Raw genomic sequence first — 15,080 nt, 5'->3', positions numbered from 1 at the left:
TTATAGAGAATTTCCAATATTAAATATTAAAGAAAAACCTAACTTCTAAATTCAAAAAAGATTCTTAGTTTAAAGAAAGACACTATATTAATAAATTCTACGAAAGAAATTTTATTTTCTAAAATAAAGGAAATAATTTCTATCTTTTTACAAATAAAGGCGCTTTTTAAATATTGAAACGTTCCCTTCGGCGTACTCGACGTAATTCGTCGTATTGAAAAAGCTATAAGAGGAATCAAAGGAAAAGTTACTACCGGCCCTATTAAAGAACCTAACCTACAATAGACTCGATTGAATCGAACCACGATCAGAAAACAAGCGAAGGCTGGTTTTTCTCTCGACACTCTTTTTACCAGTCCGAATGCAACCATTGTTCCGATCGAAAAATCGTCGGACGATGACAGAAATTTGCTCGCAACTTTCCATTCTGCCAGGCTGATGCCAAGACGCGAGGGCAGGAGGCAGCGAGAACTTTTAAAACCGAGAATACAAAGCAAAGTCGCGGAAAGTTGGCCAGGTTCCTTCGTGAAATTATACACCAACAGACGGGGGAAAATTTCAAACAGCCCCGAGTAAACTAAAACTGAAGAGCAAGGTAAATCAATTGCACAAAACGCCTTAATTAATTAAACGCACGCTGACAAGCTCTGTTGCCAGAAATTACGGGAGTCTCTTTACTTTGAAATTTCCATCCAAATTAATCGATCGATATCGTTTCGTTTATTCTGCCCCCGATTTCCCGTTTAATTTCGACTATTTGCCCTGCTACCGTGTGTCGCGAATATTTGCCAGAAAATACAGAAATAGGGAAAAAATACGATGTTAATTTAATATGTCGGCTGTCCAGATGAAAATACTATATATGTTTTGCCTAACTTTAATTTCGATGCTTTTAATTCGGATTATTGATTTCATTAAGAGATATCACAGGTATTTTACAAAAAATTAAAAATAATAAAAATATTGTACAAGTTTGATAGATTGACAGTCGAAATAGCACACGCAGATTGAATACAATATTTGATTAGCCCAACTTCAGCGTTGGTACTTTTAATTTATATTACAATATTTACTGCACTAATATGTATCACGAATATTTATGAAAAATTATTTTAAAACGACACTGCAATATAATAAATTTTACAATAGTTGGAAATTAATAATTGAAAATAGAGAGGATAGTGTATTTGATTCGCCTAATTTCAACTTTGATGTCCTCAAAGTCTTCATTCTTATAGTCTTGGTGATATATTTCGGTATAGTAGTAGGATAGATTACAGATTAACACTCTTTTGATTTTATATTAAATAAATAACACCAATTTTATGTCTACGCCAATGCATTATCGCTTTACCCTAGTGGTTCTCAACTGGTGTACTGTGACTCTCCCAAAAGTAACGGAGTGCTTTTAAAAAGGTAGTCGATATTTGATATATATTTATTAAATAATTTAAATATTAAAATATTTTAAATAAAATATATATATCAACAAAAATTCGTGTACCCTACCTTCGCAATCATGGTACAATCTGATATCCGATATAACAGAAATCAATCAAAATATGGCGAATTAAACTCCCATTCCTTTTAATTAACGATAATCAATTAACCAAATTCGATAATCCGTGAGAATCAAAAATATTTTTAACTGGATCAAAACTTTTAACAAATTTGACACGGCGAATATTTTAAAACCATTCAGTTTTTAATTTGTTTTTCAGTTCGTTCCGTTCTATTTATTTATCAAGCTTTTCATTATTCAATTAAAAGCGTAACGTAAATAAATGTAAGTTATTTACTAGAATTTGCAAACTGCCTGCCCGTACGTCACGGCTAATATAGTTTAGTGCCCGGTGCACATGACATTTCTGCATCGCGGAGTTATTCGAAACTTCTACAAACCACGGAGTTCATACGGTTGATACTTTGGTCAGTATGATATTCGAAATTTACTCGCTAATTCAATTACAGAACCATCGTTTCACCAACAAGTTTAACGTTAATAAGCGAGACAACGAAGAGGGCAACGCCGGTTATGCCAGTTACACACCACGAGATAGCGACAGCAGTGTCGGATGTTTTCAGGCGTGGGTGTAGCTATGAAATTTTATTTCTCAATTTAATCGAGATTAAAAATACAAAATTATCCCTACGAAGTGCCATATTATGATGAAAAGAGAGATGAGTTTACTTTTAAAGAATAGCAGGTGATTATTTTCGAAAAATAGAACATGTTTTCAGGCTTGGGTGTGGCTATGAAATTTTATTTCTCAATTTAATCGAAATTCAGAAAAAGAAAATTACCCTAATGAGGTGTCGTTTTATGATCAAAAGAGAGATGGGTTCACCTTTAAATAATGAAAGACGAAGGTACGATAATATTTTCCAAGGGGATGTTCCATTTTCGAAAAAGTGAAACATGTTTTCAGGCGTGGGTGTAGCTATGAAATTTTATTTCTCAATTTAATCGAGATTAAAAATACAAAATTATCCCAACGAGGTGTCGTTTTATGGTCAAAAGAAAGATAGGGTTGTTATTATTAAAGAATGGCAGATAAAGACACAATAATATTTTCCAAGGAAATATTCCATTTTCGAAAAAATGGAACATGTTTTCAGGCTTGGGTGTAGCTATGAAATTTTATTTCTCAATTTAATCGAAATTCAGAAAAAGAAAATTACCCTAATGAGGTGTCGTTTTATGATCAAAAGAGAGATGGGTTCACCTTTAAATAATGGGAGACGAAGATACTTTAATATTTTCCAAGAGAAATAATATTTTATCTTCGAAAAAATGAAACATGTTTTCAGACATGGGTGTAGCTATGAAATTTTATTTCTCAATTTAATCGAGATTAAAAATACAAAAGGAAAATGGAATTACTATTAAAGAATGGAAGATGAAGATACGATAATATTTTCCAAGGGAACGTTCCATCTTCGAAAAAAATGAAACATGTTTTCAGACGTGAGTGTAGTCATGAAATTTGATTTCTCAATTTAATCGTGATTAAAAATACAAAATTATCCCAACGAGGTGTCGTTTTATGATGAAAAGAGAGATGGGTGAACTTTTAAAGAATGGTAGATGGAGATACGATAAGATTCTCCACGGGAATGTTCCATCTTCGAGAAAATAGGGTACGCAAAGTGTAGACTTAAGGATAAAAAAAATTGGATTGGAAGATAAGGCTGTAAGGAATAGAAAGTGGAATTTAAATTACCTTGGGCGCTTCTTGCTACGACCAACTCAACCAGACCACGTGCCTTCTGAAGGATCGAGATTGCCTGCTCATGAGAGATGTTCGAGTCTAGTGGTTGTCCATCTATCGCCAATATCTGATCTCCCTCTACCAGTCGGCCATCACTGAAACAGAGCAGTTCACGGTTTAATGAAAGAAACCATCGACCAAGGCAATTTCAAGCTGTCAGAAAAACACTTCCTCCGATTTTTATACCGCCAATCATAATTCTCGCCGACCTCTAATTCGCGTAAGCCGCTTATGTTATCCATCTCGAGAGCAGCTGCTTTGCAATTATTTCCTAACGTTTCGCGGGAAAAGTAAAACGATATTTATCATTGCTCGGTGCTTGCAGTTTCCATAACAACTTCCAACAAAATCTTCGTAATTCATACAAATAAATTTAAAAAAATAAAATGACAAATAAGAAAATCAGTACATAGTGATGATTATGAGAATAGTATAATTAAACAGAAATTTGGAAGAAATTATTTCACTAATATTTGCATTACTGTGTATTAAAATGAAGCTATTTCTGGTGAAATAAAAATCGGAAAAAATTAATAAAAATGGAACGATAATAAAAAATGAAAAAATAAAATATTAACACGAATAGAAAGACTTGATAGAAGAAAATAAATTAAATATATTTTAAACGAAATATAGAATCTTTTTCCATTATTTAATCTTAAGAAATTTGAAATAAACTTATTTTATTCGATAAATAATTTTTTTACAAAAATTTTTACAAAAATTCCAGGATTCGATGGGATCGAATTAAAGAAAGAGGATAACGGTTTATAAGGAATATATAATTGGATGAAACGAAGTTATTGCGATGATTTCGAGGAATGCAAAGGAACCATATGTCGAATGAGAAGCGTTTAGTATTAAGCCTGGCGTCCGGTTTTCTATTAAACGGAATTTCATCGAACCGATGCACTAATACGTTTCCAGGGCCATTAGATTCTATTAACCGGACTAATTGAGATAGTCACGGTTAAACCTGCCGCATTTACATACCATTTCTCTACAGCTGCGACGCAAATTGATTGCGATCAACGTTCGTTAAAATGCGGTTCGATTAAAGGCTAATTAAAATTCAAAGAACTGTTAAGTTTCCAGAGGAACGTCGTGCCAGGTATACCGAGTTTTCGAGAGCAACTGTAATGAATGTAAACGATGAATAATTACTACATCCTCTTACATCTTCCTCTGAAATATCTCCTTTAGAATATTTTTCCGAAAATTCTCTAGAAGATAATAAATTATATAACTTATTCGTATGATATATGTAAAAATAATATTTAAAAAATAATTTCTATAAAAACAATTTTCATATATAATATTATATAATATCCAGGAATATTTATAAATTTACACGACATATTTATTTACATTTACATGACACCTACGTATATTTATTTTGTAAATACTATTGCAATATCTTAGACAACCATAGAGGTATCATGCAATAGTAGTGTTTACTGTCCCAAAATTCGCGGGAGATTTGAATTTCGCGCCATTAATGCGGTAAAGTATTGACAACAACAAAAAAAGACAGCATGACAGCTGACAGTTCAGAGTTATTAAAAATGAAGTGCTACATGAAAGAACAACGCATCTTCATTATTGAATAATATTTCTAATTTCTAATTAACACTAGATTTACGGACGCTATCTGTATACCTATTTCTAGAGACACCTGTCAAATTGACAGATAAAGGAAACCACGTGCCTTTTTTCTTTAACGATTAGTTTAATTTAAAAACAATTATATATTATATTAACAGTCTCAATATAAGTTAACTAAATCTGTTACCATCGTATAATTGGAGCAACCTTTCCGTCAAACTGACGGGTTCCGTAAATCTAGTGTTAAAAACCTGTGTTTTCTGTCAAAATTAATTCTTGCGTAAACCAATATACAATATATAAATATTCACAAGGAAAGATACTTTTCGTGTACACCATCTATTGCAAATACTTTTTCCAGAAAAATAATCGTGAATTCTCCCTTCGACATTACTGTAATAATTTAGCAAACTCTAACTTCGGTCAAGCAACAAACAAAATTTCGCAAATTTTTACAAATTATCCATTTAAATCCGTTAATCCGTCGTTAATCCGTTCGATTATTTCCCAATAAGCTTATTACTGTCTCGGAATAACGTGTTCGAAATGAATTAACGTTATAAAAGATCACACCGACGTGTCTGCATGCACCGTTCACCATTTTCCGCTTCAAAGCGAGGGAAACGCGACACAAAACGCGGCGTTGCGGGGGAAGGAGGGGAAAAAACACGTTTAGATAACAGAATGTTTGGACAGCGAAGGATTCCGATAACAGAGATTTCACTGTGCCTCGTCTGTCACATGGCCGGTCGCAATCTGTCATGAAATCTGAAGTTCAAAAGCGAAAATCAACGTGACAAGACAGACCGTCAGGTGATCCTCGACAGCATACAGGCCGGTTTTTTGGAACTTGGCCAACTACGTCGCGTTTCCGTTCACGCAGGTGCGCCTTCATTAACGATCCACCTTCCAAAATATTTCCCACCACCTCTCGTTTGGATCTAATTCTCCGCTTTGATTCTCACCAATTAAATAACCCGCGTGACAGCTAACTCGGTGACAGACGAATCTTCTATTCTTGACTCCATTTCTCGTGTTTGGAACAGTAACAAGAAGCCTCAATTTGCGTTTTGCATTAAAAATAACGAAGATTATCTTAAACATACGTCGAAAATTCGAGATACATTAGAATCGGGCCTAATTGCTTGTGAGATTTGACATATCTTAGATTGCAGACTAGGTGCTGTGATATTTTGGATGCTAGATGAAGCTCCAATTGCAGACGTAATTATAGAGTAAGTTTCAAGGCATGTCAACAGCCTGATTTGGATTTTAAAGTAGCTTTCTGGGTGCTTCAAGTCCAACTTTGAACTCTTTCAGATTGCTGTCAAGACCATAGAAAATTTTAGTTTCTAGAGTAGATGTCAAAGTATTATAAATTCTAGAGGTTTCGAGACATTTTGCATTTCAGAATAGGTCCCAAGATGTTTTAGGTTCTACTTCAAGTCTCAGGATAGTCCAGATCCCAGACTCCAGGCTAGATCTTGAGACATGTCACATCCTAGACTAACTCCAGAGATGTTTGACATACTAGAAGTCTCACAGTAGATCTCGAGACATCTTAGACTCTAGCATATGCTTGTAGACATTTCAGATTCCACTTCGAGCCATACCAGATCCCAGTCAAGGTCTCAAAACGTATAAAATTCTACTCTGAATCATCAGATATTTAAAATCTCAATCTAGATCTCGAGATATCTAAAATTCCAGATTAAACAGTGGATCTCAAGACACTGGACTCTAGGATCCAATTAAAATTTAAAATCACAAAATATCCCAGGATCTACCTCGAGTCGTAAGTCATTTCAAATTCCACTTGGAGTCACGAAGAATTTAAAATCCCAGTTTAAAGACGTTTCAAATTGCACTTTGCATCCCAAACCTTTCACATTTTACTCTCAGCCATCACCTATCGTTCCTTCCAATCCATGTCTCATTTATCCCCGTAACCAGTCTCCAAGAATCGGGAATCGAAGGGATCCAGTCCGTTTAACACGAATAATGATCCCATCTCGGAAAATCCTCGCGGAACGTCATTATCCGCGTTCATCGATCCATCGGCGACCAACTCTCGAAGCTTTCTCGCAGGGTGCAAGCTCCAGTAGCCTGGCAAAGGGTATTTAGTGGGCCAGATAGCAGTCGCGTTACCTAATTTCCACTGAAGCGAATTTCACTGCTAACGACACCGTGTTGCCACGATCACGCTAACCCACGACCCGAATTTTCCCGGATCAAAGGCGTGCCGATCCGTGACACGATTTGCACTGTGTTTCAGATTTCATGCCACCCATAGTCGCTTTGGGGATGCATCCTGCCGGCCCGACACACCGTTGGACCTCTGGTCATTGGTGAAAATGATGTTTGACTTTCTACCACGACATTCGTTTCGTTTTCACCGTGATTATACTCGTGGTTGGCAGTCAGATTAGTTTACAGTTGTCAGTGAAGCTTCTGTTCGCTTTGACGAGCAATTTGCGAGAATTTTCCTGCATTTGTTCTAATATCGGAGGAATCGGTGGAATCTCGTTAATTCGGAGACAAATTAGTCAGGGTTTTGTTTGCCTATCGGGGGAATTTGCAATGGAAGCCTACTAATTTTAGGAATATGTGTTCGCCGTGGAATTTGTTTAAATATCAAATACATTACAAATATTTTGATTCCCTAATATTGTAATATTGCAAGTAATGCTATTCAAAAATTTATCATGGAGAATATATCTTCTCTTACTCCCAAAAGACCATCTAGAATTATTGAGAAATACAGGAATACCAAATTCTCTAATATTCTAATATGAAAATTAATACCACTCAAAAATTTATCACGAAGAACATAACTTCCCTTATCCTAAAAAACAATCTAAAATCTCTAACATCTATCTAATATCTAATACAATAATATCTAATCTAATATCAATTCCAGATTTTCTAATATTATAATATCACAACTAATTCTAGATAAAAATTTATCACGAAGAACATAACTTCCCTTACCCTAAAAAACAATCTAAAATCTCTAACATCTATCTAATATCTAATACAATAATATCTAATCTAATATCAATTCCAGATTTTCTAATATAATATCACAACTAATTCTAGACAAAAATTTATCACGAAGAACATATCTTCCCTAACCCTAAAAAACAATTTAAAATTTCTAATATCTATCTAATATCTAATATAATAATATCTAATATCTAATATCTAATCTAATATCAATACTAAATTCTCTAGTATTCCAATGTCACAATATATATCTTCTCTTACTCCCAAAAGACCATCTAGAATTATTGAGAAATACAGGAATACCAAATTCTTTAATATTCTAATATGAAAATTAATACCACTCAAAAATTTATCACGAAGAACATAGCTTCCCTAACCCTAAAAAACAATCTAAAATCTCTAACATCTGTCTAATATCTAATATAATAATATCTAATATCTAATCTAATATCAATCCTAGATTTTCTAATACTCCAATATCACAACTAATGCCACTAAAAAATTTATCACGAAGAGCATATCTCCCCTAACCTCAAAGAACCATCTAAACTCATCAAAACGATCCAAAATCAGTGAAAATCGTCCACCTCAAATCCCTCAAACCCGCACAAAACAATCCAAACACGTGAGCCCATCCCAACCTAGCTTCACCTCTCCAAAATCTACCCAAAAATCAACAAACGAGGTGCCTCGTGAGAACACTCGTCAAACCTCAGCGATACTTCGGAGATTATCGCGTCTCCATAATCAAGTCGAGCGTCTCGTCGTGATATTTCAGTTTCATATAACAAGCGTCGAGGGAGACCCGACATTTGTTGGCATGAAAAAGTTCCGGGGGATAGTTCCCGTGAGCATAGGGGTTGCAGAAAGAGGGAGAAAGTGCGCGACCCTAGCTTCTTCGTCCACGACTCGTAAATTATGAATGCCAGGAATATTGCGAGACAGGTTTCCTCGGCCACCGAGGGTGCTTTCAACGCTATACAGAAACGAGGAACGGGACGGGACAACCCCGTCCACGTACGCCAATGGTGGCGGAGGACCATGCTGGAATTTTAAGATGGTGTACTGGTGTAAGGCGAAAGCATGAAAGGCTGGGTTAAGCTTGGAAGCTGCACGACCGCGATCGAAACGTCTGCCATTTTACAGAAATCGAATGTATATTTTGGTTCACGTGGTGCATGCTGTGCATTGGTCAGTAGCGGATTATTGGAAGAGGTGGAGATGGGTCTTTTGTTGGGTAAGGGAAGAAGATTTTTGGTAGAATAATAGTAGAAGAATTCGAATATATTTTTAAAATTTTTTGGCTGAGTGTGAGAAGATTGGAAAATAATAAAGAAATTTTATTTTGGTTGAATGTGAGCAGATTGAAAATTGGTAAGTGGAGGTCCATGTTATTTTTTGAATAACGTGAAAAGAAATCGCGTGGACACTCACTGGGAGAATTAGAAGTAAGATTTTTGGTGTAACAGGACCAAAATTCGAATTTTTATTTTCTATAATAAAAATTGGTAAGTGGAAGTCTATGTTATTTTTGAAATAACGTGAAAAGAAATTGTGTGGATACTCAATGGGAAAATTAGAAGTAAGATTTTTGATGTAACAGGGACAGAATTCAAATTTTTATTTTCTAGAGATGATAAAATTAAAAATTATTATATCATGTGGGATACAATAATTTTCTAGTATGAAATAAAAGACATTGTGCATAAATTAATATATAAAATTATTTTACTAGAGTATTTCAAATATTGTAACATTTTGAATTTAATTTTATAGTTCTAATTGCATTAGAGTATATTAAATGAAGTATACTAAAATTAATAATTGGATAATATTATAATTTAAGCTATATAATAAGGCTTGTGATTTTACTGAAAGCTCCGGTGCAAAGAATTAAATATTCTATTTAATTTCTCGAATTTTTTTGAAAGCTAGTGTTGGTAATATTAAATTTCTTATACTTCTGCTTCGATTTTAATTCCTCCAATTTACAGACTTATTTAATTAGTTACTATTCTTGACAGAAAACTTTCAAAATTTACAAAGGATGGGTAAAGAACTTCCTTAAAGTTTATAAATGTTATAGAAAATGATCTTTCTTGTCGAACTTTCAAGAATCCTCGAACATCCTTTAATGAATTTATAGGACTTGAGAAACTTCTCTAAACTTCGAAAGGAGAACTTCTACACTAAAGGATATTAATTATTATGACATATCTACCTAAATTTAGCTAAATTCTATTAAACTAAATTCGTATCATTTATTACTAATTATTATTACTATTATTATTTACTATTACTATAATTACTTATTATTATTACTATTACTAATAACTTAATTATTTCAACTTATTTATCATTACTAAGTTATTATACGATATTTGTATTTATATTAGTCAAATATTGTCTTACACAAATTGCTCACTATTTCCTGTATAACGCAGGTTGCGTGAACTGTATGAAAGCTCTACATAAGCCAGTGTGCCGAGCTGTGGTCACATTTAAATTCACCACCGCCTGGAAAAATCGCTTTGTACCGCGCTTATTTACATGGTAAAGAGCGTGGATTATTTTTCTCAGCTAGATCGAAACCTCGTTAGTCGCCTCGCTTTTTAACCTGAATATCCGCGAACGAACGTGTCGTCGACTCCTTTAACCCTTTCCTCGCGGCTGCAGCTACTCGAAAAGTGTAGGTACACGTTATGTAGGGTAGCTTCTGTGTGCACACGACGATGAAACTTTAGCAAAGTATCGCTTGGAATCGCTGTGCAATTATTCTGCCGAAGAACGCGAATTCCTTTTGAATAAAACTTCGTTCCGAGAAATTAATTTCATTGCAAATCGGATACAAAACATGAGCGAAAATTAAGATGATAAAGCAATGAAAATTTCGTTTAATGACTGTATTGCATATTATTTAGGTTCCATAGTAACCTAAAAGATTAAATATTTCGATTTGCTTTCCATTTTTATGTATATTATATATTCCTCATTTTTGGGGGAATTTTTATTATCTCATTTCGAATTTTCCTGGAATTATTTTTGTGAAAGAATATGAATTTTCTAAAATTAGAATTTCGTTTTAAAAAATTTAATTTGCTATATATTAGTTATATGAAAGATTGAGAAAAATGAAGACGAAATATTGAAAATATTTTTAAGGATTTTAAAATGTATACCATTATTTAAAATTCGAATTTTAATTCGGATACCTGAGAATTTTTCCAACTGCACTAAATTGTCAATTTAATTATTTCAAATTCTCCATAATTAATTCTTCCTTTATTCTTGTAGAAAATATTTTTGATCCAGAACCATGCTGAATTTCTGCTGGAAATATTAAACGTACCAGAAAATTGGGAAGAAATTTAATTAACTGGATCAAAGGTAGGTTAATTATTAAATATTGGATTAACTCGAAGAAAAATTGCAAAATGGATGATAACACGGTTCTCGCAGTCGGTGTTTCCTAAAATTGACATGGACCATCAATTTTACGGTAACGTGAATATAACTCGAGCAAGGAATTCGAAATAATAAATAAATAATTGCGCATTTTGTTCAGAAAAATCACTGTCCACAGCCTCGGTAGCCAATTACCAAGCTGACATCGAGGAAAATTCAACGAGCCCTGGCAAAGTGATTGATTTAAACCAATTCCAATGTTTTTCGATTGGTAACAATGTTGTTCAATGAATAAACCAGCCTTTTTCGTGCTCCCGGAAATATCGCGAAATTAATGACCAAGACGATGGCCATTCACGTCGGCAAAATTCCTAAAAGAACAATTTTATCCAATTTTCCGTTGCTTTCATCGTTGAAATCGATACAAGTAGTTCCACCGCGATTCTACAGTTTACTCTGCTTTTAAAACATCTCGCAGAACAAATTAAAATTCGACGTTTGAAACGTTGCGAGTGTTCTTTATACGATCGTCGATGAACTCGAATCCAGCGTAAATAAATTTGCCAGCTAATGGAAGCGAGTTTTCAATAACGAATGGAAGAATTTAAAAAAAATAAATACCAGTGACTTTTTTACAATAAATTCCCATTTGCTTTGGGATATTATTCGACGTCGATATCATGATAATTGATTTATTAATAATTAGGTGCAATTTTTCATATTATTATAATTCTAATTCTAATTTAATTTTTCGCGAATATAATTTTAATTTTATTTAATTCTCTGATAATTCTAATTTCCATTATATTTAACTCTGTATACTAATAATTTGAATTACGTTAAATATTTTATGATTACGATTCTAAATATATTTATTTTCTTATAATTCTAATACTAGCAATTTTTTTATAATAAACTTCCATTTGCTATGGAATATTATTCGGCTTCGATATCATGACGATAATTAATTTATTAATAATTAGGTAAAATTCTTCACAATTATAATTCTAATTTAATTTTCCGCGAGTATAAATTTTAATTTTATTTAATTCTGTGATAATTCTAATTTCCATTATATTTAACTCTGCATGCTAATAATATGAATTACGTTAAATATTTTATAATTACAATTATAAATATATTCATTTTCTTATAATTGTAAATTTAATTATATTTAATTCTTCTTATAATATAATTTGAATTGTATCGAATAATTAATGTTTCGATAATTATAGAATTATAATAATTTGTCACTGTATGAAGAATTAATTTATCAATTTTCAACAATGTTTTATCGCACGCTTTATATCAAAGAATATTAACAATGTCGATTAAATCTGAAAAGGAAAAGGAATTTTTTTTCTTTCGACTGGCCTTGAATTCTCGAACACAACGGCCTTTGAATGAACATCTCACCGATCACGACACCGGTTACCTTGAAACAGTTCCACGAGCTGAGATATTTCGTCTCGTCACGAACGACAATGGAAACATTCTAAACGGTCAAGTTAAATGGGCCACCCTATATATTCAGAACTTGTACTCCACCCACTCGACACTTCTATGCCAATTCAATTACCTATTCGTCCTGCTTCGACCGAGATATGATCGCGAGCAGACGGCACGAGACACGTGTAATCATTCATATGTTAACTAGTCAACGCTCTGACCTGCACCGAAAGCGAGCATCGATTACTGGGCGTGGATTTGCCATACTTTTAAATTCGTTGCTTTGATTCTTCTCACGAAAAAATTTCGAAAAAATGTCGAAAAAATTCCTATAAGACTTTTCTATCTTTAACAGAGTAATATTTTTGTCAGAAGAATTTGGTATTTTTATATTTAACGCTAAATCTACCAAAACTGTTCGAATGACTAGTAAATTAAAGAAATGGAATAATAAGAAATATTAGAAAATTAATTATATGTGTCCAATTGTACCAATTCTTCTCACGAACAAATTTTTTCTCACAAAAATTCGTATAAGATTTTTCTACTTCTAACAGGGTAATATCTTTGTCAGAGGAATTTTGTATTTTTACATTTAACACTAAATTTACTAAAACTGATGGCCAGTAAATAAAAAGATGGAATAAAAGGAGAAATTACAAAATTAATTGTACGTATGTTAATGGAAAAATATCGAAGTCACGATTTGTCGATAACAACATTGAAATTTCAAAAATTTATTAAAAATTTGGAAATGGTTACTTGAACTGTGACTAGATTTTATGTTAAAGCTAGAAATAAATATTCCGAAACCTCGAAGTCCCCTAGAATTCAAGAAAGCTTCTATCTTAAAGAATTCCATTTTTTCCATAAATCAAAACTTCCAAAAATCAGATACAAAAGCTGAAAAATAAAATATTACTTGGATATTTTAATTCCTTTTTAAACCTAAAATTTCTTTTCAATAATAATTAATTTTTTGCCCTAACTAAAAATTAATGCAAAACTTTTTCAAGTTTTCGATACCAAAAACGAATTATTCCTCTGATAAATCGAAACCAGCGTTTCAAATTTCGAGAGTTCCAAGTTTAAAAAATTTCAAGAATTTCTAATGTAGCATTTCGACTTGGACTCTGAAAAATTTCCAACTGGAAGATTCGAAGCCACTCCTTAAAAGCACCGAGTCAATTTTAACAGATAAGTGGTATTGGCAGCTGGAATGTCGCTGTGGATCCATAGGTTGGTACATTGTATCGTATTTTCACAGCGACAACTGCAACTAAAACCGTTCTCAGATTTCTGGCACATGCCCTTTAGAATGGTAGGATATTCCCGGAATCTGATGGACGTTTTCGTTCGAGGACATCTGTCCATTGGTCTGTCCATTACTGTCTGCCACCACTTGTGGAAATGTCCATCTTTCTTTGTGTTCCGGAGTTATTTCCTCCTTTTTTCAACGACGTCGCTCTTGTCTCGATTACACTCATCCTGCTGCTCCCTTATTGATGGAATTTTTTGATACCTTCTTTTTTCTCATTACCGAACGTCCATTTTCTGCTGCTCCTCCTCTTCTGCGAAAAAGAAGAGATCCCTGTATCGATCTCTTTCCAACTCTCCTCGAGTTTCCACTTTCTCTGAGAACTGCAATTTTTTGACTCGCCTGGCAACTGGAATTTTCGTGGGTCTGATTTCTCCTCGGGTTTTCCCTTTCCGGTGCCATTGCACTGACTTTTCCATCCCTCCAACCCTCCCTACTCCCAGTATCCTTGCACCACTGTCAATTCGAAATTTCTCTGCCTCTCGAGACCTTCTTGAATTATCCTTTTTGCCTTAGAAGTACGAGGTTAGAGTCTTTGCAGTGGCATTGTACTTACTTTTTATTCCCAGGCTCTCTCCTTATCTTTCCATGCCCTTTTGTCGTCGGAATTCCTTTTACAGCACCCTGGACACTCCTTTTTTGTCCTCGGAACTCCTTCTTCTGCTGTGTTGTTTTTTATCGCGGTTATTTCTCCATCCTCGCGAGCCTGAAAGTTGTCTGGTTGCTGGAGAACTCCCTCGGGACTGGCCAAGATAGAATTGCTTTCCGAATGTGGACATTTCTTAAGTCTCGATTCCATCGCGGTAAGTGTACCCCAGGAAGGTGTTCCCCGAGGAAAGTGGAGCCTGAGGGATGATAAATTATTTCCTTTACCGATCCACGATGAATACTGGCCACGTGAGCAGCGTGAACTACGAGAACACCTGTCAGAGGAGTATGCGATGGATAGGTAGAGCTATGAACGATTTTGGGTTGAATAGAGGAGGTGCTATTCATGGAAGGGAGGTGGGAGTTAGATGGAACCA

The 15,080-nt window shown here is 34.0% G+C and overlaps 1 protein-coding gene across 1 annotated transcript in view; it reads right to left on the bottom strand.

Moving 5' to 3' along the window:
* Positions 1–15,080, bottom strand: part of LOC108547657 (uncharacterized) — a 192,991-nt gene that overhangs the window by 108,672 nt on the left and 69,239 nt on the right. Inside the window, exon 5 of the mRNA XM_017900257.1 lies at positions 3,225–3,367. Coding sequence (XP_017755746.1) covers positions 3,225–3,367 — 143 coding nt within the window. The remainder of the gene's footprint in view (positions 1–3,224; positions 3,368–15,080) is intronic.

This window comes from Eufriesea mexicana, unplaced genomic scaffold (assembly GCF_001483705.2).
Source record: "Eufriesea mexicana isolate 0111107269 unplaced genomic scaffold, ASM148370v2 scaffold1146, whole genome shotgun sequence".
NCBI classification, from domain to species: Eukaryota; Metazoa; Arthropoda; class Insecta; order Hymenoptera; family Apidae; genus Eufriesea; species Eufriesea mexicana.
This window is presented reverse-complemented; position numbering and strand designations above follow the sequence as displayed.